Raw genomic sequence first — 21135 nt, 5'->3', positions numbered from 1 at the left:
TGGCTACCTACGACGCGGAAGCTACAGACACAGTAGATGTACAGACGAGCAGCTAACTAGCTACAATTTTCGAGGAAGCGTTTCACTCTTAAGCATGCGGCGTGAAGCCCTACGCCCTTGAAGTCTATATTGTAGAAGAGTATAAGCAAAGAATGGTGTCGCCCTGCCAGATATAGCCAGCGCCGGACGCCAGGGAGTCCACAGTGCAGAAGTTAAGGTGGACATTGAGGTCGAATTTTCACGTAGATACACCGCATCAAGCGGTTATGAGATGCGGACACGTCTTGCGGACGTCGCCGCCAATAGTGAGGATGATCGCCTTCAGGAAAGCCTGTCGATCGCCACAAGCAGCTCGCAGCCATTATTTTCGATGTTGTCCACCTAGCGTACGCTGTAAAAAGCGACGGCAGTGTTGCGGTGCGTCTCACTAAACGTGCACCGCCGCTTTACTTACGATAGAAGCATCACAACTTGTCAATGAGGGGCTTGCGCGTCTAGAACGCCTGCCGCGCCATAAACCAGCGTAGGGGCTGGTTGAGGTTTTGAGGGACCTGGGACTGTTCTTACAACGCGTAAAAATTACTTGAGAACGAGATATACGACTAACCACAGGCTTTCCGTGGGAAGCATGCACCACCCCCTCCTCTCCCCCCCCAAGAGTTTGTTAGCAGAGTAAGTTCGCGGAGCACGAGTCGCGTTGGAAATTTTAAACCGTCACGAGGCTCATATCGCCCTGCAACGCAAGGCGTTGCGGAGAACATAACTTACAACGGCTAATATCTCACCTGAAAGTGCAGTTCGGAACTGCTTGCTGTATGTGTTAGCTTCATGGAGTCAGGAGGTTGGCCAGGAGTATTTGAATCCCGGCCACTCACACACTCCGTAACTCGGACAGGGGTAGGGGGATGATGTTTTTGGCAGCCGCTTTTTGCATCGACTAGATGCGCAATTGCAGCTTAAAGGGTTCATAGAATGGATGTATAAAAGGGCTTCTTCATCTCTTCTATCTTACTCCAAAGCAGCCAAAGCTTGCTCTTCACTCCATCTTTACATCCAAGTTTTCACTAGTCACCGCGAACGAATCGTCTGTTACTTCGTCATGGCGCCCTGCCCCAACTGTGGACGAAAGAGAGACGGTCTTCCAGGGCAAATGCCGGTTCGATCAGCTTGCACATGCGCCAACGGGATGATGACATGCCCTCGTTGCAATGGAGAAGGCATTCACTTTGATCGACGACAAGGACAAATTGAGGATTGCCGTGGTTGTAACATGAGCGGCGTCGTCCGCCACGCTCAATGTGACGGAACTGGCTACGTCTGGACATACGTCACTTGCACTGCTAGCACGCACCGTCGCTAATGCTCTGCCCACGTTGCTTCCCTGCCGGCATTTTCGGTACAGCTTTAAAGAATTGAGATGGACTGGACGGGGGGTAGCTGGTTGGAAGTAGGAGAATTTGACAAGGTTTCTGCTCAAAGAAAGAGCTATCCTCTCGGCAATAGGCCAAGTTGAGTTCCAGGAGGCAGTACTTGAGTACATGCAGTTTCGTACATGTATTCATAAGGTCGAAGATGAACTATGTCTGTTCACCTACCAGCGCCTAGCCTAAGAAGAAATTGACCACGCTCCAAGTCTCCATACACATAGGCCTTTGACTCGGCAGGAAAGGTGCCATCAGCTACCCAGAGATTAATGAGGTCCTGCATAGGTTCTAGTTCATGGCGCTCTAGCATCTCAAGACTGATTGCTGTTAGAAGGAAGTGGCTAAAACAGCTATTTAGCTGCTTCTCAAGGCACAAATGAAAGAAGGGATCAATAAAATGGCTCCAATAGAGATGAGCATAAATGCGGAACATTTGACGAAAAACTACCTTGCAGGTAATAGCAAACTGCTCTGGGAACCCGCTTCGGATGCCTAACCATCTCTCGTCGCCCAGGCAAGGATTGACCGAATACCTAGGGTCGAATGCAGATGATGTGCCAGACGGATCGGTCGGAAAGATGGCGATGTTGTTGATCTTTGCAGATATCCATCGCTGCAAATGTGTTATGCATTCGTGGGCCGGGAGCTCTACAGGCTTCTGCTCCTCGTCGAGCCAAGTGTAGGAGTGATTCCTGCATCCATAGTTGTAAGCTTTAGGACAGATAAATAGGCAACAAGTAGACCTACTGTCCAGCCGACATCTTGGGGCAAGTAGCCGGTTTGCAGATGGAGGCGCCACGGTGCTCCTGGCCCTCTTTATCATGAACAAGGCGCACGAAACTCCACAATAGTTGGTAATGCTCAACCACTAGGAAGGAGGATACAGTCAGATGGTGATACATGTTGTAGTATATCATTGATCCGATCGTATAGACGTTACCCTGATGTGCGACCCATTCTCCCGGCTCAACAGTCTTCGGGCGGGCACTAAGAGTCGTCAAGTTTCCTCGGACAATGTGTTTGGCGTGGGAAGGATCGAGCCATAAAGGCAGTGTACGAGACAGGTCTTGAGATTGAGCCATCGCGTCCAGGCCAGCGGTGTGGATCCTTTCCTTCGCTTGGTTCCACTGAGACGGGCGAAGAGTTTTGGTGGAGATGAAGTGCGAGAGACGCTTGTTTAAATACATCTACTTACTGTGCGCATTCGGGAGTAGGGGCAGGTCAGGTGACCCTAGATCAGCCATTCCAATATCGAAGCGAATCCCAATAAAGTGGGGGTGGACACGAGTAGCACCTACATTTTATGTAGACTCGCGGGGCTGACGTGACTCATCAAGCAAAACTGGGAAGGGCAAGACGGATCAACATTCGGACCGTAACGGTTCTCCTTTGAAAAGGCGTGACTGCGTAAATGTGCCCACATTACCTACTCGCGCATTGAAATCGACCTCGCCACAGACCAAGCTTGTTGAGCCTCAAGAGAGGCTTGGATCTCGACGGCAACTGCCCTAACGCGCTCTCGCATCGCACCACCGAAGGCGGTATCCGACACCCCATCGACACCGGCGAGTTCACCTGCCTGGTGGGTGAGCGACTACGTCAGAATCCATATCAAGACTGCAAGGCGCTGGACGGCCGGGGCAAGGTTGGGGCGACAGGGATACTCTTTAAGCTAGAGCTGGCGCCGTACGGCTACACATTCGTCGGCAAGGGAACGCTGTCGGATCATCTATACATGACAGACCTCACAAAGATTTTTTATTACCTCTCAGGCCATTTTAATAGGAGTCTAACCGTTTTAGGTCGAAGTATATTTGGTCGAGGAGCGCATGTGACTTACCGATTAGGTATAGTCCGCTCCGGTGGCGTAGTCACGACCAGGATGGCCTGAGCTCTGCTGAGGTAAGATGAACGGACCGAGGCATGTCATCACTGTATCGGAAAAACTCGGCCCGATTTACAGTCTGGCTGTGCTGTAGTTAGTCACCAAACCGCTTTCCGTTCCAGATTGCAAATTCCTTCGCGTTTCCCGACGCATTACAACTTCCACCGAGCTCCTGATTCCGCATTGTCGAAGCCTTCGCGCTGTATCATACTCGCTGGTGATTTCCGCTGAGTCTGTCAATCATAGGTTTCTTGCCGCGTCGTTACGCCTTCTACGCATTGCCGGATTAAATGGCTAGTCTCTCGGAACACGATCGCCACATCATCGCGCGCCACCCCTTGGGCAGCTCTCTGTGCCACCTCAGGAAGCTACTTCAGGATGCAGAGCAGTCCTATGCATCAATTTCCCCACTCCATGGTGACACTACCAATGACTCCAAAGAGGGCTGCAAAAAGGCGATATCACGACTGCTGACTGCCTTGATGGGGCACGAGACAGCTCTTGATCTCCACTCACCACTGAGCAATCGAAACGTTGCATCCGAACTCGCGTCTATTTTAGGGCATCTTCGTCAAGAGCATTTCGACTACGGTCTCTTCTTTCCACTGGCTAAACTCGTCATTCAAAAGGCGTCCGACTCTGAAACCTGGAGCGCTGTGCTTGATCTCATCACCACTCTCACCCGAGTAACACCTCCCGCAAGCGTTCCTGCGGTATTCGACAGCACGCCCATTTCCCATTCTTCCGCATCCCAGCAAGGTGTCGAACAGACACGTGACGTGGTGGAAAAAAAAGTATTCGAGGAGATAAGACTCTGCACATATCGCGATGTGGAAGGATTTTTGAGAAATACTTCGAGGAAAGACTGGACACGCCGTGCTTTGGACATCTACGAGGAAATGAAGGACCGTCACGTCGATGGCAAGTGGACCGATATTCCTGACCCGCCCGTACAGGCTGAAGTTCTAGACTGGTGGTTTCGATTCCACGAAGACTTCTGCTCAGAGGAACGACGCCGCTACTATTCGACCACGAGCCCGAAGGACCTTGTCGGTGCTGAAGCTCAGCGACAAATTGATCTCTTTGTCAAGCGAAAGAATGGGCAGCCGCCAGACGCCGCGCACGACTGGAGAGATGTTGACGTTATCGGTGAGCTCAAGGCGTCCAATAACAACAAAAAGGCGACGCTTCTCCAGCTCGGCCGATACGTGCGAGACGTTTTCTCCTGCCAACCGACACGTCGGTACGTTCACGCGTTTACAATCTGCGGGCGCGAAATGGAGGTCTGGGTATTTGACCGCTCAGGATGTTACAGCCCTGGTGCGTTCGATATCCATGAAAAGCCCGAACGGTTCATCCAGGTGATCGCCGGTTACACGATGATGAATGACGAAGAACTGGGATTGGATATATTTACAGATCGGGATGGCGACGGTCGTCTGATACACATTGAGCAGGATGGGGCTTCAGGCAGGAAGAGGATGCGATTGGACTCGCAGCCTTTCACCCATCAACGAGCAATCGTCTGCCGCGGGACTTCTTGCTACCTCACGAAGCCTTCGGACGCCGAGGATTGGAGTTGTGTCGCCAAGCTTTCGTGGACGTCCGACAGGCGAAAGCCAGAGGCAGACTTTCTCAGACTGGCGCAACAGAGAGGAGTCGAGGGTATTGCTAAGTTGGTCGGCCATCGTCACATAACCAGCATCAATGAGATGCGAGCAGGCTTGACATTTACAAAGCCTTACTCCTTTCGAGGCCTTCCAAGCACTGTGTCGACTTTTTCGCAGTCTTTTTCCCGGTCTCAGCCTCCCACTGCCCTTTCTCGGTCAACCAGCGAGCTTCCTGGCTTGAGCGTCGCTGACAGGCCGCTGAGAAAGCGCAAGTCGGTTGATGTCGGCCAAAACCCTCTAAGCGATCAATATCCAGCAGTCAAAGGTTTGGCCAAGGGCAGGATGAGGTTACGTACGATGTGGAGGAAGTGCAGGGGACGAGTCTGCTAGCTCCCACCAACGGACCCTATGATAATCGAGTTTTCGATGTCTGGTGATCTCCCAGCTGGCCGGGCGATTCACAAGCACAAGAAAATATCGGAGCTTCTCGGGGCGCTCCGTGACGCCATCAAAGCACACAGGTCCCTGTACCTCAAAGGCAACATCCTGCACCGGGACATTTCCGAGAACAACATCATCATCACCGACAGCAAAACGACTGGTCACATGGGCATGCTGATTGACCTGGACCTTGCCAGAGAACTGGGCAGCGGGCGCAGCGGGCGCGCTGTCGCACTGGCACGATGGAGTTCATGGCAATTGAGGTCCTGCAAGGGATCTCTCACACCTATCGGCATGATCTCGAATCATTCTTGTATGTGCTTATCTGGCAGTGCGCGCGTCGTGGCTGGGGTAGCAAGTGGCCGAAAGAAACTCTGATAACAAAATGGTACACTGGCAGCTACCGAGAAATTGCGCACGCTAAACGAGGAGACATGGGTGTTGATGGGTTTGAAGATATTCTAGAAGAGTTTTCACCTCATTTCGACTGTGTTAAGTCACTCTGCAGAGAAATGCGAGGGATTTTGTTTCCTTACAGGGGGGGTCTGTTCGTTGGGACACCCAAGGACCCGGAGATTCTTTACGAGCCGATTATCAAAGCCTTCGGCAAGGCTATTGATGATATCATGGCTATGGAAGGATAAGGTAGTGTCTACTATTATATATATACCCGTTGATCTTGGTGTGGGGCCACAGCAGCCCAACTAAGTGGCGAAGACACTTAGTTGGGCTGCTGTGGCCCCACACCAAGATCAACGGGTAATGCGGTACACCTGCTAAAACATGTCTGCTCCTCAGTTGGTGGTGGGGAGTTTCGCTAGGTAATCAAGCAATGGTACTCTGCGCATCTGCGTCACTATACCGTCGCAAGCGATCACGGAAAATTTCAAGCTTCTGTTGCAGCGCGTCAGCCTGCCTGACATCGGCAGATTACTGGCACTCGTTGGCCCCTTCGTTACGAGTGACCGGCAATCTGAGCCGGGCGGTTACTGGCCACTTTGCCACGACGCTTGATTGGTTACTGGCAATCATGGCTGGGCGGTTACCGACAGCACATAGCTACCATCAGCAAGCGCCCAGAGGTTACCGGAGCCTATAGGCTGCCGGCAATCTCTGCCTGGCAGTTACCAGCACCTTTGCAATCCAGATGCTTGGTTACTGGTTACGAGCCGTTCTTCAGATCACCGTTACTGGTAACATGTGAGCCATTAGCCACCGGCCTTAAACTCGTGCCTGGGCGGTTACCGGCAAGTCCCGTCTCTTGCGTTGCGCGATTACCGGTACCCTACGACGCGCTATTGGGCCGACAAATACACAGGAGACCGGCCCCTTCCAGGGTCCGCCAATGCCTTTTCGGAACGAGCTTGAGAGCATGAGAAGCAAGGCGGCTGGCTTGTGAAATGAAGGAATGAGCCTGACACAAGCACTTGTCTTGTGCGCCTAACACCTACCTAACACATGCGCGGTAGGTGGCGATGAAGCTCTGGGTAGGTATCGCGTAATGGCCTTGGGTCATAGGCCATTGTAGATGCCCTTTCAGGTGTCTTTTTGAAGGGAAAGGAGGAAAGAGAAGAGTGTGAGCCCAGCAGTGAGCTATATAGGCAATTGGGAGACCGTTTTATAGGCGCTGGTGGCGTCTGCGTGTGACCTTTTTTTTTTTTGCTTTTCAGGGTTGAAGGTGCTGCGCACAGGCATTGGCTTCCAGCTAGACCCCGCGTTCGATGACATTGCAGTCTAATGCCGTTTGGTGACTTCATTTCTTTATACCTGGCCTGTTCAATCTTGAATCCTCCTCTGGTCGTAACAATGAAACGCTCTTCACGACTATCGATTACTCAAGATAGAACAATATGGCCACATATTCCGTGCTAAAATTTTCGCCTCTGCTACCTGTGGCCGAAGCATTACCCAGCACCCGCTCCAGCCGCCCCACAGTCAGTAGGGTCAGCTAGAGCCCGCACCAACTTCAACCAGCGTACCAGGGTCCATCCAAACTGTCATTGCCCGGTGCGATGTTGAGAGAATAAGATTTGTGTCTTGTTCGGCGTCGATGATCTAGGCAGATCGCCCCGTCATATAATCACGTATCTCAACATCGACCATGAATCCAGGTTTGTGCCCCTGGGGTGGCGTTCCTACGTCGGAACCGTGGTACTCTCACGAAGAAAGTCAGCAGAAAAGGCATATAATGTAGTAATGAGGTAGTTGCATCGTATTCCGTATCTCCGTCCTCCTCTCTTTCTGCCCTAAACCCAAGCCCCTATTTGTATCCCTCTTTCGTAGTATAGGTAATGGGCTGAGGGAGGCTGGGTGACCCCAGCCTCTCGACTGGAGACGTTCCAGTCTCAAATAGCAGCTTTCCAGCCTCTCGTTTGACCTGGTTGACAGCTCCCTTGTTGGCCCAGCTACCCATGTGTGACCTGGCTGACTCAATCGAGAGACGTTCTTCGCGACAGGTACCGGTGGTCGCGCGAATGGACGAGTAACCGTTGCTGCCCCAACATCTTGAGGTGTGTGGATGTATTGTGGCTACATTCTGGACCTCTTTGTGGAGGGAGAAGGTGCGCCGACATACTCGTATAATAGACAGGCATTCGAAGTGTGGTTGGGTTATTGCGACGAACAGGAGGGGTTTCGGCCGGGTAACGGAGGTGACAACGATCCGGTTGATTGGCGAGCGGGGAGGTGGCCTTATGAGATGTAGAGCCTTCGTGGGTTCCGAATAAAAGACCTGTATTTGTATCTCGCCCTGTCCTACACGAGGATTTGCTGACTTTCAAATAGTCGCCTCGTCACCGCCGCCAGATGCGTCAACCTCTGCATGGCATCAATGATGCTTTGGTCTGGCTTATTCCCGATGAAATCCTGGGGTCGTACGGGACTAAGAAGTTTGATACCTTGCAACGTTCTGCACCTGGATAGTTGTACATAGAGGCTGGTAAAGCCGCATTTGGAAGGCTGACCATGTGTCATACGGTTTCCTCGTAGCTCCAACAGTACATCCTCAAACGTCTTACCTTGAGCTTTATAGTCAGTAAGGACAAATGCCGGGACAACTGGCAAACCCCGCCGTGTGCATTTCCCCGACAGGAATCTGTAGTAGGAGTTTACTGGATCGAGAGTATGTGTGATAGGCCGGATAAGCACGGTGCCTGTTGGAAGGGCTGGGATAGCTAAACCCTTTGTTTCTTGCGACTCTAACAATATGCCTAGTGGCGGACCAAAGTGAATGGTAACGTCGTCCGCAAGATGGTAGCCCGGGGATTTTGTATCGGGAATGACGTCCGCGGCGGTGAACTCGGCCCCATTCACAACTTTTAAGCCGGTGTACGTATTTTTGTTGACAACTACAGGCATCCCCTGGGCGTAGAAGAAAACCCCGGGGATCTTGCAGTTTGAGTTGTCGCCTTGTTCGATGGTATGAGCCACCTCCTGCTGGGATAAGGCTCGACTGCGCCAGGTGTGGGCCGAGACGAAGATTGAGATGTGTCTCTGGTGAAAGCGGGCCCAATCTACCACGGCTTCCATGTTAAGGCTCCATCGGTTGCGATTGAGCGGTGTTATAGCGCGCAAGTCATCCTTGAACGTGATTTGGGAGCGGTCCACGAGCTTGGTGTTGAGCAAGTCAAGATCCTCTATCGTCTGTGTTCCAGCGCGTACTCTGTCCAAAAGAGCGCCTAGCTGAGGATCGTCTCGCGCGCGGACTTGTTCCTCGAGAAGGATGACAGTCTTGAACATCAGCCATAGACTATGGCCACGGTGGTGAGCAATGGTCGCCTGCCCCAGGGAGGCCATGTAAGTCAAATCTACCACTCGGTCCACCAGGAGACTTGCCTCAAGCACGGGGGCGAACTGATAGAAGTCCCCCATCAAGAGAACAATAGGAATACCTCCAAATGGCTTATCAGGACAGTCACGGAGGGCCTGGAGGCGGCAGTTGGCGTTGAATAGAGTGGCTCCCCCGAGCATGCTCACTTCGTCGATCACGAGAGCCAACTTTTGCTTCCACATCCATTTTTTCGCTTCCGAGAACATTGGAGGCTGTTGTTTGTCGTGAGGACGACTGATATCCAGGCCACATGCTGAGTGGAGTGTCGTCCCGCCGATCTGAGCAGCCGCACTGCCCGATGTGCCGGTAATCTGGAGGTGATGTGGCTGACCTCTAGCCGTGAATACGCCCCGCAAAGCATCGACGATCCTAGACTTCCCAGTACCGCCTGGACCTCCGACGTACTGAAGATGTTGACCGGCGGAGTCAGGATTGGCAATATACTTGTCCAAGAACCGGCACACAAGTTGAAGTGCCATGCTCTGCAGATCGTTGAGCGTGTAGCTAGAGGCGGCAAGAAGTCCCAACTCCACAAATCCTCTGCTGGAGCCTACCTCAACAACCATCCGAGGTCTCTGTACGGCCGAGTCTTCCAGTTGTCTCGGAATGGGGATGTCCGCGTCACACTGCCGAACAAGCAGATCGTCGGTGTCCGCATCGCCAATGGAGGTTGTATCACCTTGGACGCCGCCTTCCATCTCATTGAGCATCCGGAGATGGAGCATGTCCTGGGCCTTCGCCGCCGCCTGAACATCTTCTGCAGAAGGAATCGGACACCGAGACAAGAGGCTGTCCTGACGAGCGCGAATCTGCTGATAGAAATCGTAGTGACGTTGGATGACAGGCCGGTCCTCTTGTGTCGGGTTCTCCTGGCAAAAGTCTCGGATCAGACTTTGCAGGACTAGAGAGTCTCTCGTTGCGTCGGAGTCTCGCACAGCATTTCGAAGAATCTGGAGGAGGGCCGTATATTTTGGTGATGCTCTGCCATGGTTGGGTCTTCGTTATAATCGCCTTCATCCAGAGGAAAGTCCACATCCACTGTGTCGTCGCCTTCCGACCGGCTAGCCCAGAGCTTCGCGTCTTTACGAGCATCCTCAGCCGATTTTCTGAGGAGGGAGATGTTTGCGACACGGGATCTCAGGCGGGGGCAGAGGGTAGCTGCATGGTTCCTCCATATGCCCGTGATATCACCGCGCGTCTCGGAGAGGAAGTTTTCCCATGGTACAAACAAGGCCAGGTGGAGAACCGAGTTTCTGCGCAGAATGTCAGAGCCGGCTCAGGGGCAAATGGGGCAGCAAGAGGAGCGTACCGTTTGAAATACACCGGGTGCTCGTCTATATGGTCGTCGCTAATGAATCCCTGAAAGATTGGCACCGCGTACTCGGGGGGCTGTCGAAGCTTTTGGATCCATCCGTAGCACTCTGGAGGACCTTCCAGAGCAATACGGGTTTCATCCTCATCTCGGCCACGGCGACGCTCCAGGGTAATCATAGACATATAGTCATAGAGGCATACGTCCCTCAGAACCGGGCCTCGGTAGGCGTAGGCATCCAGGCACAATAAAGTCCGGCCACTTTCCCGGAATTGTACCGTCTCCGACGGCTCTTCGGCGTCGGTTTGCGTACTGGCCTGTCGACGGAGGTGAGTCCAGCGCCGGAAAATGGTCCAATAGAGTGCGGTCAAATTTATGTAGGACCAGTGCGGTACATTAGTAAAGTCAGTTTGATAGCCCAGCAGGAAGTAACAGACCTCTACGGCCGAAAGCTGTCTATCGGAAAATATTCGGTTGACCGCTCTCACCAGAAACTGACGACTCTCGTTCACCACAGCCTGGCGTTGGGCATCCTGTTCGGCAAGATTTGGACCCCTCAACGCGGCAGATTCACGAAGCTGTCGAAGAACATCAGCAGCGAAGACAAGGCGTTTCCACATGGGCGTGTCCAACTTGGTGGCGTAGTTTGTGATGTAAAATACCATGGCGAGTCCCTTGGTTTTCGTCAAGATCATCGAGACGTCGTGGTTGTGACGGAGGCCGACTGCCATGGCTTTATTATATCGGTTGACAAGCGGGTGGTTCCGCCGGATCTTGAGCAAGCCATCTTCTGTGAATCCGGATTCCTCGACGATTTTCCAAGGCGCCTTGAATCGACAAGGCGTCAGTCTATGCTTATGCGCGCCATCTCCGACGAGTCCCTTTAGAGAATACTTAATGCATGTGTAGGTGTGCGAGTGAACCTGGCAACAGTACGCAATGTAATTAGACTCCTTGTCAAAGACTGCTGCGAGAGCCTCGGTGTTGTGCATCATTCCCTCGACCGGATCAATCGGCTTTCTCTCCTTTCGGACAGCTTTTCCAGCTTCCTCGTCTAAGCATTCGTTAAAGACCGAATCCAGATACCGAACCACTTGGGCACGGTATCCCTCCTCGTCGGGCTTTGCCATATCATCGACCAGGGAAGGCAACTGCATGTTACCCTCCAACCAGAGCAGTCCATGCAAGTGCAGACTGCCTCGGTCATTCGTCTCGACTGTGGCGTAGTAATGGCTGATCTTTCCGAAAATCGATTCTTGGCCCGTCCTGACGTATTTCTCAAAAAACAGCGAGATTTCTCGATGGAAGAAGATGGCCGCGCTAACTGGGTCCATGGTGCTGAGGGCGATCCTATCATATCTTCCCCGGAGATCGGCTAGCAGTTCCTTTGCTGTGTCATGCTCGTGGAGCCTGTGGATGGAGAGCCTCATCTTGACCGGGTTGTTGATATCGTTGGGGTTGACAGTGATCCAGATGGCAGGCATACCTGTCCAAATGTTAACTGCTTGTATCTTCCTCCGCATTAGGAGTCGAGTTTCGTTAGACAGCGGTTGTGCGTGGCCAAAGATGGACAATTCGCGGAGTAAGAACGATATGTCCGGATCTGTCGTGGTCCTTGTCTCTCGCATCTCCTCCACGGCTCTTTTTAGGCGGTCCGCTTTCAGCCGTCCATAGACTTGCTCTAGTCTATGGAAGGAGCCCCTTGCCATACGGACCATGCTGATACGGCGGTTTGTGGATCGGAGAAGGATGTTGAAGACCAGGAAACAAAAGACCGGATGCGTAGCAAATCGACCCCCGTGCCGTTGCAGCACATATTTAGCCCAATAATTGAGCGAGTGATTCGCACTGCGCTGCACAGGCTGCGAAGGATGAGGTCTGTTGCCATCTTGCTCCCTCAGCGCCTTAGGGCCGCCACTCCCCCACGGAAAAAGTTTCGGAAAGGTCCGCGGAAAGAAGTCCTCGTGCAGATTGTCCGCAAAATCCGCACCACGCTCGACCCTAATGAACGGTTGGTCTCCTGCTGTGTAGACCATCATGGCGGAGGGTTCGGCATCATCGCCGCGCCCAACCTGGCTCGTCTGGTAGGCTTCGGCTAGGAAAGACAGCTTGTCAACTTCAGCAAAAGCGGCCGGCCCGTCCAAAGGAAACACGCCGGAGGTTGAAGTTTCATATAGAATATCACCGCCTTGGTCGGCACTCTCCGGATTAGGAGCAGACATATGGAGATCCCGAGGCAATGCGTAGGGCTGTTCTGCCGCTGTATTGCTACCTGACGGGCAGGTATCGTTGCTAGGGTCTGCCCGTAGCGAGGTGAGGAGCTCTTCAATGCTTGTGAAGCCGTTCTCTTCCAAACCCCGATCAATATTCGGGACGACGGGATCTGTATGCGTCCTTTCCACGGCCGAGAGATCCTCTCTCTGCATCCGTTCCATGAGAACGGCGGGAACTACTGAGCCCTCCGCGTACTTCCAGCCCCGTATCTCATCGAGGTTGATTTTGACGTCCTTATACAGGGGATTGTTCCTCTGAAGCCATAAAAGGGCGGCTATTACGCGGGACTTGCGCACCCGAAGGAGAGTTCCCACGTCCGCCGGGCTGGGTCTGTTGGCGCCGCTCCAAGATAGTCCCTGCACATAGAAATGGGCACCCCCCTGTTTTGGGCACCCAAGATGGGTGCCCAACCTAAACGGCTGCGTCAACTTCAACAGCAAATTTCACCGCGGAAACGCATCCAATCTGCTAAAAAATTGACGCATGTGTCTTCAAGCCACTACTGATGAAATATACAGAGTCTGACATTCACAGCGCCCTTGAGGCAATCGCCAATGGCGGATCCGCCAAGAAGGCTGCTCGCGATTGGGGCGTCCCGAGGGCAACTCTTTACAATCGCATGCATGGTCACGAATGCAGAAAGGATGCATTTTCTGCTCTTCAGAGGCTTTCTCAGACACAGGAAAAGCAACTTACCGAATGGATTCTCATTCAGGACGCCTTGGGCCTTCCTCCCACTCACTCGCAGATCAGGCAGTTCGCGCAGCGCATGCTCGCCGTCAAAGGAGACCACACACCGCTCGGAAAACACTGGATGCAAGCATTTTAAGACGAAATCCTGCAGTTCGGACCCAGAAGTGCCATCACAGAGACTCTGCGCGTGTCAACGGCGCTTCTACCGAGGTAATTCGGCCTTGGTTCAACAATTTCTTCCTTCCCGAGATTCTGGCTATTAAGCCGGAGAACAGGTACAACATGGATGAAGCAGGCATCATGGAAGGACTTGGGGAGAATGGCCTGGTCGTTGGCAGTGCTGAAAAACGATCTGTACAAAGAAGACGCCTGGTTCTCGGGTCTGGACGTCGTTCATCGAGTGCGTGTCCGCTGCCGGCACCTTCCTCCCTCCACTCGTCATTTTCAAGGGCAAATCGGTCCAGCAACAGTGGTTCCCAGAAGATCTCAGTACTTTTAGTGACTGGCAATTCACTGCGACAAAGAACGGCTGGACTTCGGACCAAACTGCGGTGGAGTGGCTCGAAAAGGTGTTCATTCCAAGAACCCAGCCACCCGACCCTTCGGAGCGAAGACTGCTAGTATTGGACGGCCACGGAAGTCACGAGACGGTTGACTTCATGTATCTATGCTACCAGCATCAGATTCACCTTCTTTCTTACCTCCCATACCTCTCATGTGCTGCAACCGCTCGATTTGTCTGTCTTCTCCGCTCTTAAGCACTACTACCGCAAACAGGTCGGATTTCTCAGCCTCCTGACCGATTCAAGCCCAGTCGGCAAGCAAAACTTTCTTTCCTGCTACCAGAAAGCACGCGAGCAAGCGCTCACTGTGTCAAACATCAAGGGTGGCTGGAAAGCGACGGGTTTGTGGCCGGTGTCGATGGCGAAGCCACTTTTGAGCCCTCTTCTGCTGGAGAACAGCAACAGACGCAAAAGAACGCGAAAAATGTGGCCAATGCATTCAATAGCCACTTACCCACCAGTGACTGGCAATCAGACACATCCCAGATTGCGTGGTCGACCCCGAGGCGCTCGCAAGATCTGAAGGTTCAGGTAGTTCAATTCAACCAGCTAGACGACGACGTGCCCACGAAGAGATTGCTGTTCAGGAAGATCACAAAGGGTTTGACGAGAAGGATGGCCTTTAGCAAAAGCTCAATTGCAGATTCAGGCACTGGAAACACAATTGGCGGCCGTCAAGCCGAAAAAGGAAGAGGGTGGTCACGAGCCCGAATTCGAGGTTCGCCAATATTGAGGCAATACGACGGGCGCAGGAGGAGGTGAACGCAGCTGAGAATGAAGAATCTGATGAAACCGAAGCTGAGGTTTCAGAAATAGGTGACGATTGTATCGTAGTGCACGGTGGTGGGCAGTGAAGGGATTGAATTAATGGTGTTGAAAATGGTCGTGATTTTTTTGGGGTGCCCAAAACAGGGGGGTGCCCATTTCTATGTGCAGGGACTTACACCAATTAAGGTATGGTGGCTTTCGATCATTCGATCTTGGTCCATCGTCCAACTAGCCTAACGTAAAAATTTTCGGGCTCCAACATCACGGAAGTAATTCGATTGAAAGGATCATTTAAGCTTTCCTGTCCCTGAAAGGATCATTTAAGCTTTTCCTGTCCCTCCGACGACGCGATTGACAAGTCTGGCCAGTGATACGTTAGGTCATGCTCCGTCCTACATGGAAGAACTCATAAAACTGGGTGCAATGAGAAGTACTTTCTAATACGCACTAACACTAGCCTTACCTTCGGGCCTTCCTGGGATAGCTACCCGGCAGCAAAGACGAAAAGCATCCGTTCGGTGCCGGATCGACCTGACCAAGGTAGCCAGGTCGATATTGTGAGGATGATGGTATTCATGATTGAATGGAGTAGATAAACTGGCAGAAAACTGGTCAATAAGCCCTACAGATGACACTGGAATCATCGCCGCTCGGATTCTGCCTGGTCATTCTCCGCAGTGAGCCTCTTACCTGAGCTTATTTTTAGCGTTACTGGTATGATTCGGTATACCGGTAATACCATGGTATCAAGTTTTTGTGAAACCATACCAGGTCTTGGCGGTATTTACCATACCAATACCAACTCATACCGGACCATTCCGATCACTGGGTGCATTGGTACTTTGACATCAGGGAGAAAGAGTACGGGTGGATAAAGCCAGAGAACACCGTAAATGTTGATGAAGGGGGAATTATGTCGGGATTTGGTATGCATTTGACTTTCTTTACACGAATCCAGCTAATCGCACTTCTTTTTCCAGGTCTGGACGGTCTGGTAGTTGGAAGTTCAGACCCTAAACGGAAGGCTCTTCTCAAGGGGCCCCAGTCCCGCGGCTGGACCTCTTTTATAGAGGCTATCACCGCCGATGGGCGCGCCTTGACTCCCGGCATTATATTCAAGGGCAAAGAGCTGCAGAAACAGTGGTTTAAGCAAGAATTTCGCAAGTTTGCGGACTGGCACTACATAACTTCGCCCAACGAGTGGACGGACAACCACATCGCTGTTGAATGGCTTGAGGAGGTCTATTTGCCCCAAACACGACCTTCTGATGAGTCTGAGGCTAGGCTTATCATTTTGGACGGACATGGAAGTCATGCAACGGTGCGTCGTTTCCGTATATGGCAATGGAGTCCCATACATTTGACGACAGACGGGGTGGCCATCGATACGATCGATACGATATCGATACCGACTAGCGATATCGATCGATATCGATGTGCACGAACTATCCAATTTCCCGTGCATACATAACTGAAAGAAGCAAGTCCTACCGTCATCGGTTTAAGCTAAACTCGTTTTTAGGTCCCATTTCTGAAATTATGATATGCATAGTGGCTCTGTCTGGGGAAAACGGACCGGATAAAGGTCGGATTGACTACCATCGATATCGTTCGATATCGATCCTTGTATCGATACGATATCGATCAGCGGTCAAATCGATATCGATATCGACTGACCACCCTGACGACAGAACAATTGGATGGCTACGTGCTTCTTGAACAATATCTATTGTTGTTACCTTCCATCTCACTGTTCTCATGGCCTCCAGCCGCTAGACAACGGTGTTTTCAATGCCATAAAGGCAGCCTATCGGAAGGAGCTTGACAGACTGGCTTCTTTGACGGATTCTGCGCCAGTTGATAAGGTCAACTTTATACGTGCGTACGCGAGAGCCCGTGGGATGGGAATGACTCAGAAGAACATATTGTCTGGCTGGAGAGTGACCAGGAATTGGCCAATCTCACGAGTGAAGGCGCTGCGGCACCCTGAAATCCAACAGGACAGGGTCAAGGCTTCTCCAGAATATAAGCCATATTTGGGGTCAGACGATACGCCGAAAACAAGCCGCCATATTCGTGACCTTGGCAAGAGCAAACGCCCCGGAGACGGTATACTAAGATAGCTAAAGGCTGGGAAACGCAGGAACAGACACTAGCGGAGCATAACAGCAAAATAGCCAAGCTCGAGGAAGAAGTGGACAGGTTAAAGAGGGGAAGAAACAGAAGGGCAATTCCGAACCCCAACAGACGTTTCATGGATCTCGCTGAATCTTTGGCGGCCGGAGAAGCCATTCCCGAATTTTGGAGTCCAAAAAAGCCTGTTGTGGTGGATTGTGACCTGTTGGAGACGGGGTCGGAGTCGGAGTCGGAGGCAGCTTCAGGGATTGAAGTGAGAGTACCTGAACCTCCTCCGCGCACTACCCGATCAGGTCGCGTGGTCAAAAGACCAAGAGTCGGATGAAGAATTCAATTCTCTATCACATGATATAATTTTTATATGAGTGTATCTTTATTTTGTAAAGATACCTGGGTTGCCGCCGAATACGCCGTCACAGGAGTAAGCAAAGCTGTAAATTTATGTGCTACGAAGGCTGTGCTTGGAGAGGATTGCAAGCAAGCCAGCAATTCCCCTTATTAATCGTCATCCAAAAGGCTCCTGTTCGCTCCTGTGCATATGATCAAATGGCTCAGACTCTCAGTTAGAAAACCCCATCCCCGTTTTGCTGACCCATAAGAGAGCCAAATTGTCACATTGAGAGTTTCTGCAAGCAGGCGAATGTATGACCAGTCAATTCAATGCTTCCTGGGCAGTCACAACCTGGCCAGCACGCCGGGCAGCGTCAGCAGCCCGAGCAGCCATAGAGCCATCCGTGCGACGCCGGATATCATTGAGATCAAAGGACGCATCAAACATGATGCCATTCAACGTCTTGGCGCGCGAGACGGCGACGTAGGTGAGGCCAGACTGGAAATCGCGATGGGATATATCGGCAACAACCCATTCAAGCGTAGCACCCTGTGCCTTGTGCACAGTGATGCTATATGCAATTGTCAAGGGAAACTGAGTGCGAGAGCAGGGCATACTACCCTTGATGAAGTCCCGCCAGGAGCGAAAGATAGGCTGGACGTTGGCTAGCTCAGGGTCGTCGAAATAAGGGGGGCCGGTATAGCGATCGAAGCGGACCATAATGACAAAGGGATGATGAGCTTGAGGATCCTGTACGTGATCCTCATAGGCAAAGTCATATATGGTCCCCAGTGCACCATTAACAAGGCTAACATCAGTCCAGACGTTCTCAGTCAACATAACTCTTGCCCCAATGCAAATGGGTAACTGGTTATGTAAGTTGCCAGCAGTCATAGAGTCAGCTTCGGCGGCTTTTGGACCGACATTTGTTGCCCGAACCTGTATGCAAGGCACAGCTAGGCGTTCCATATGATCCCTATTGAACTCGCGGACCTGGGCATTCGTTGTGTAGATGCGTACTGCCCCGTCAAAGCACGTAACCTCGGCTAAGGTCAGATTGGCCTGGACGCGGGTGCAGAGCAGCTCCCAGTCTAGGACAGTAGGAGCATTTATACGTAGGCTCTGAAGAGCAGTGCGAAAGGAGCCTGCTCTTCGCCCTGCTGACGCAACACTTGTCGTAACACAACTGTCTTGTCGAATGCCAGGTAGGCATTGCGGCCATTGATATCAGGTAAAGCCGTGAGCATAGACGTAGTAAAGAGCGGCTTCTCCATAACAGGTGGAAGCTGGTAGAAGTCGCCGAGCGACAAAACGCTACGGCCGCCGAAAAGGTGTCTTGATATTCGGGAAATATTTGTCGGAGGCGGCTATCAATGTAGCCAAAAGTACGCAAGCCAATCATTGACTTCTCGTCGATAATGAGGTAGCGGAGGTTGCGTAGCTTTGACTGTAGGTTGGCAATGTCTGTAGGGCCTAGCAACGGCAGCTCCGTTGAAGATTTGGTAAGAGGGAGTCGTAGAAGGGAGTGTAGTGTAACGCCGCCAATTGCATTAGCAGCCACACCGGTAGGGGCAGCCCGAGCGAAGCAGGTTGGAGATAGCTGCCCAAGACGTGCACAGAGCGCTCTGATCATAAAGGATTTACCTGTGCCACCTTCTCCGTCTACCTGCACAAGGAGCGGTGCCGGGTTTGGCTGTTGAGGGTCGAGAGCCTTCTCAAGATGTCGAGTAAATAGGTCAAACACAGTGCGCTGCTCGACGTTAAGCTGATCAAAGAGGCCATCAGGGACATCATCTTGGTTGTTGCCTAGGGGGTGTGAAGCTTTAAGCTCCTTCCAATAGTCATGCCCCAGAATGGCTAAATCCGGATACTTGCCAATGTAGGGCTGCCAATCGTGAGCAAGGTCAAAATCGCGATTCCCCAGTAAGTCAATGTCATCTTCATCTGGACCACGATTTGGAAGCACTGCAGCAAGCTCTTCCCAACCCTCAGCCGCAACATCTTCCTCGTTACGCGGTTCTTCCTGGAATTCCTCTTCGACTGGAGGAGGAGGTCCCGTAGTAGTCGTCTGGATGAACGTCGTGGACAGCAGAGCAATGGTCGTATGCCCCAGAGAAGGTGTCGAAAAGGGCGCCATCTACCTCTTTGAGTTCCTGAGGGTCGCGATGAGGATGGTGGAGGGTCAACTTGACACGACAAAAGTCCTCGTACTGCTCGTTACCGCGGAGGGCCTTGTACCGAGGGAAATAGCTCAACACACGGTCAGGGGCTCGGCTGTAGTAGTGCCAGGCTGCCGGGCGTGTAAAGTCAACTTTGGTGAGAAGCTCAAAGTAGGTCAACTGCGCCCATTGATCGTTGCGAGCGAGGTATTTCTGATATATATTCCTTGAGGCCCGAATACCATCAGCAGCTTCATCTACAATAGCTGCCTGCCATTGCTCTTGAGGAGGGCGGCAGTCAACCGATCGTACAGTCCTCGTGCTTTGCTGGAGTGGTAGGCTGAGCAGCAGGTGGTTAATCTCCATAGCAGACCAGTCACGCTCAGCCGTAAGCTTGTTCATGAACTTGGCGACGAAGCTGACGAGACCCTGTCGTGCATTGACTCTAGGCAAGATGGCCCTGGCGACGTCGCGGTAGCTCTCCGTCTGCTTCTCAGCTTTAGAGCAGTACTTGCCGAGATAGTTAACAACTGCATGAAAGGAGGTGCAGGAGAAATGTCATGATTTGCAAGCCAGCCAATAGCCAAAGGGGATTGAAGTTGTTAAGCAGAGGGTCGTTGCGTGCGCCATCATACACAAGGAATGTCGGGTTAAGGCCATGTGTGACGTGGGCCTCGGCATGGGAGGCGCGAGGGAAGTGGAATCGATATAGCTTTTCCCTTGACAGAGAGTTGTCAGGCAGTCGGCGGTGTCGCAAGCAATAGAGCTCAGAACAACGATGGCGTTGTACGCGATTAACAACCTCAGCGAGGAACTGGAAAGTAGGCGGCGGTCGGACTAGTACCAATGGATTTGCGTCGCCTTGCTGCATCACACGAAGCGGCTCTGGGTTAATGGCAGAGACATAAGGGGCCCAGAACCGGGCAAACTCAGCTTTGCCTTCGAGAGTAGACATATCAGGCTTTGGTGTATCCCTAACCCAATAAAGGCCGTGCACATGCGTGCTGCCACGGGCCTGCCATTCATAGCGAAACCAATAGTCGGTAATGTTGAACTTTGGCATCGATACTATCTTAAGGAAGCTAGTAAAACGGCTGTGAAAGTGATATGCTGCGATATGAGGGTTTTCAAGGAGATTCCGGAACGCAATAGCACCCTTACCACGGCTATCAGCCTCACGCCATTCAACATATGACGGCATGTGTCTCTGGAGGCTATCCCAGTGAAGATCAGCAGCTGAGAAGGTGAGGAAGACACCAGGACAGGTAAGGCCGTGGACGAGGGCCTCAAGCTGATGTCTCTGGCCGCCCCAGTAAGCTCGTGTGCCTTTTAGCTGCTTGAGAAGCGCACAATAGAGCTCAGGAGTGCGCGAGATTCCGGGTATCTTCCTCAAAGGCATTGCGTAATTCATCCATGTCAACTCGCTGCTGCAGGCCAGGCCTCTTCACAAAGAAGGAACTGTGAGAGTTAACCTGTTGCCGCATAAGTGTGTTAAAAGCAACATATCGAAAGCGTGGATGCCTAGCAAAACGACCATCATGGTATCTCACGGCGTGTGCGATATACTCATCGTACCGAATTGTCCTCTGACGAGGTGCCACAAAGTCTGCCTGCCCAGTAGGGTAAAGGGTAGGAAAGGCGAGAGACAGCAGAGGCTGGGAACGATTGAACTCATTGAGAGGCGTAGATCGGATATTAGGCATCTCGATG

The 21135-nt window shown here is 52.1% G+C and overlaps 5 protein-coding genes across 5 annotated transcripts; 2 read left to right on the top strand and 3 right to left on the bottom strand.

The window, feature by feature from the left end:
• Positions 1 to 1587: 1587 nt before the first annotated feature.
• HRG_01555 (mob1/phocein family domain-containing protein) lies at positions 1588 to 2506 on the bottom strand (the record flags this gene model as incomplete). Its single annotated transcript, XM_044860026.1, has 3 exons — positions 1588 to 1741; positions 1958 to 2116; positions 2172 to 2506. The coding sequence occupies 3 exons, from the start codon at positions 2504 to 2506 to the stop codon at positions 1588 to 1590; spliced, it is 648 nt and encodes a 215-aa protein (XP_044726426.1).
• A 1702-nt stretch (positions 2507 to 4208) lies between these two features.
• HRG_01554 (uncharacterized protein) lies at positions 4209 to 5738 on the top strand (the record flags this gene model as incomplete). Its single annotated transcript, XM_044860025.1, has 6 exons — positions 4209 to 4517; positions 4671 to 4984; positions 5187 to 5191; positions 5236 to 5271; positions 5365 to 5623; positions 5693 to 5738. 6 exons carry the CDS (start codon positions 4209 to 4211, stop codon positions 5736 to 5738), a joined length of 969 nt encoding a protein of 322 aa, XP_044726425.1.
• Positions 5739 to 8373: 2635 nt separating this feature from the next.
• HRG_01553 (PIF1-like helicase domain-containing protein) lies at positions 8374 to 11985 on the bottom strand (the record flags this gene model as incomplete). The annotated part of the gene is made up of 7 exons (XM_044860024.1): positions 8374 to 8383; positions 8563 to 9137; positions 9195 to 9401; positions 9654 to 10090; positions 10276 to 10442; positions 10499 to 10818; positions 10990 to 11985. The coding sequence occupies 7 exons, from the start codon at positions 11983 to 11985 to the stop codon at positions 8374 to 8376; spliced, it is 2712 nt and encodes a 903-aa protein (XP_044726424.1).
• Positions 11986 to 13280: 1295 nt separating this feature from the next.
• HRG_01552 (tc5 transposase DNA-binding domain-containing protein) lies at positions 13281 to 13604 on the top strand (the record flags this gene model as incomplete). Its single annotated transcript, XM_044860023.1, has 1 exon — positions 13281 to 13604. One exon carries the CDS (start codon positions 13281 to 13283, stop codon positions 13602 to 13604), a length of 324 nt encoding a protein of 107 aa, XP_044726423.1.
• Positions 13605 to 17587: 3983 nt separating this feature from the next.
• On the bottom strand, positions 17588 to 18267 carry HRG_01551 (uncharacterized protein; the record flags this gene model as incomplete). The annotated part of the gene is made up of 4 exons (XM_044860022.1): positions 17588 to 17920; positions 17984 to 18074; positions 18191 to 18205; positions 18260 to 18267. The coding sequence occupies 4 exons, from the start codon at positions 18265 to 18267 to the stop codon at positions 17588 to 17590; spliced, it is 447 nt and encodes a 148-aa protein (XP_044726422.1).
• Positions 18268 to 21135: the final 2868 nt, after the last annotated feature.

The sequence above is a fragment of the Hirsutella rhossiliensis genome (genome assembly GCF_020360975.1).
Source record: "Hirsutella rhossiliensis strain HR02 chromosome Unknown scaffold00001, whole genome shotgun sequence".
Lineage (NCBI taxonomy): Eukaryota > Fungi > Ascomycota > Sordariomycetes > Hypocreales > Ophiocordycipitaceae > Hirsutella > Hirsutella rhossiliensis.
This window is presented reverse-complemented; position numbering and strand designations above follow the sequence as displayed.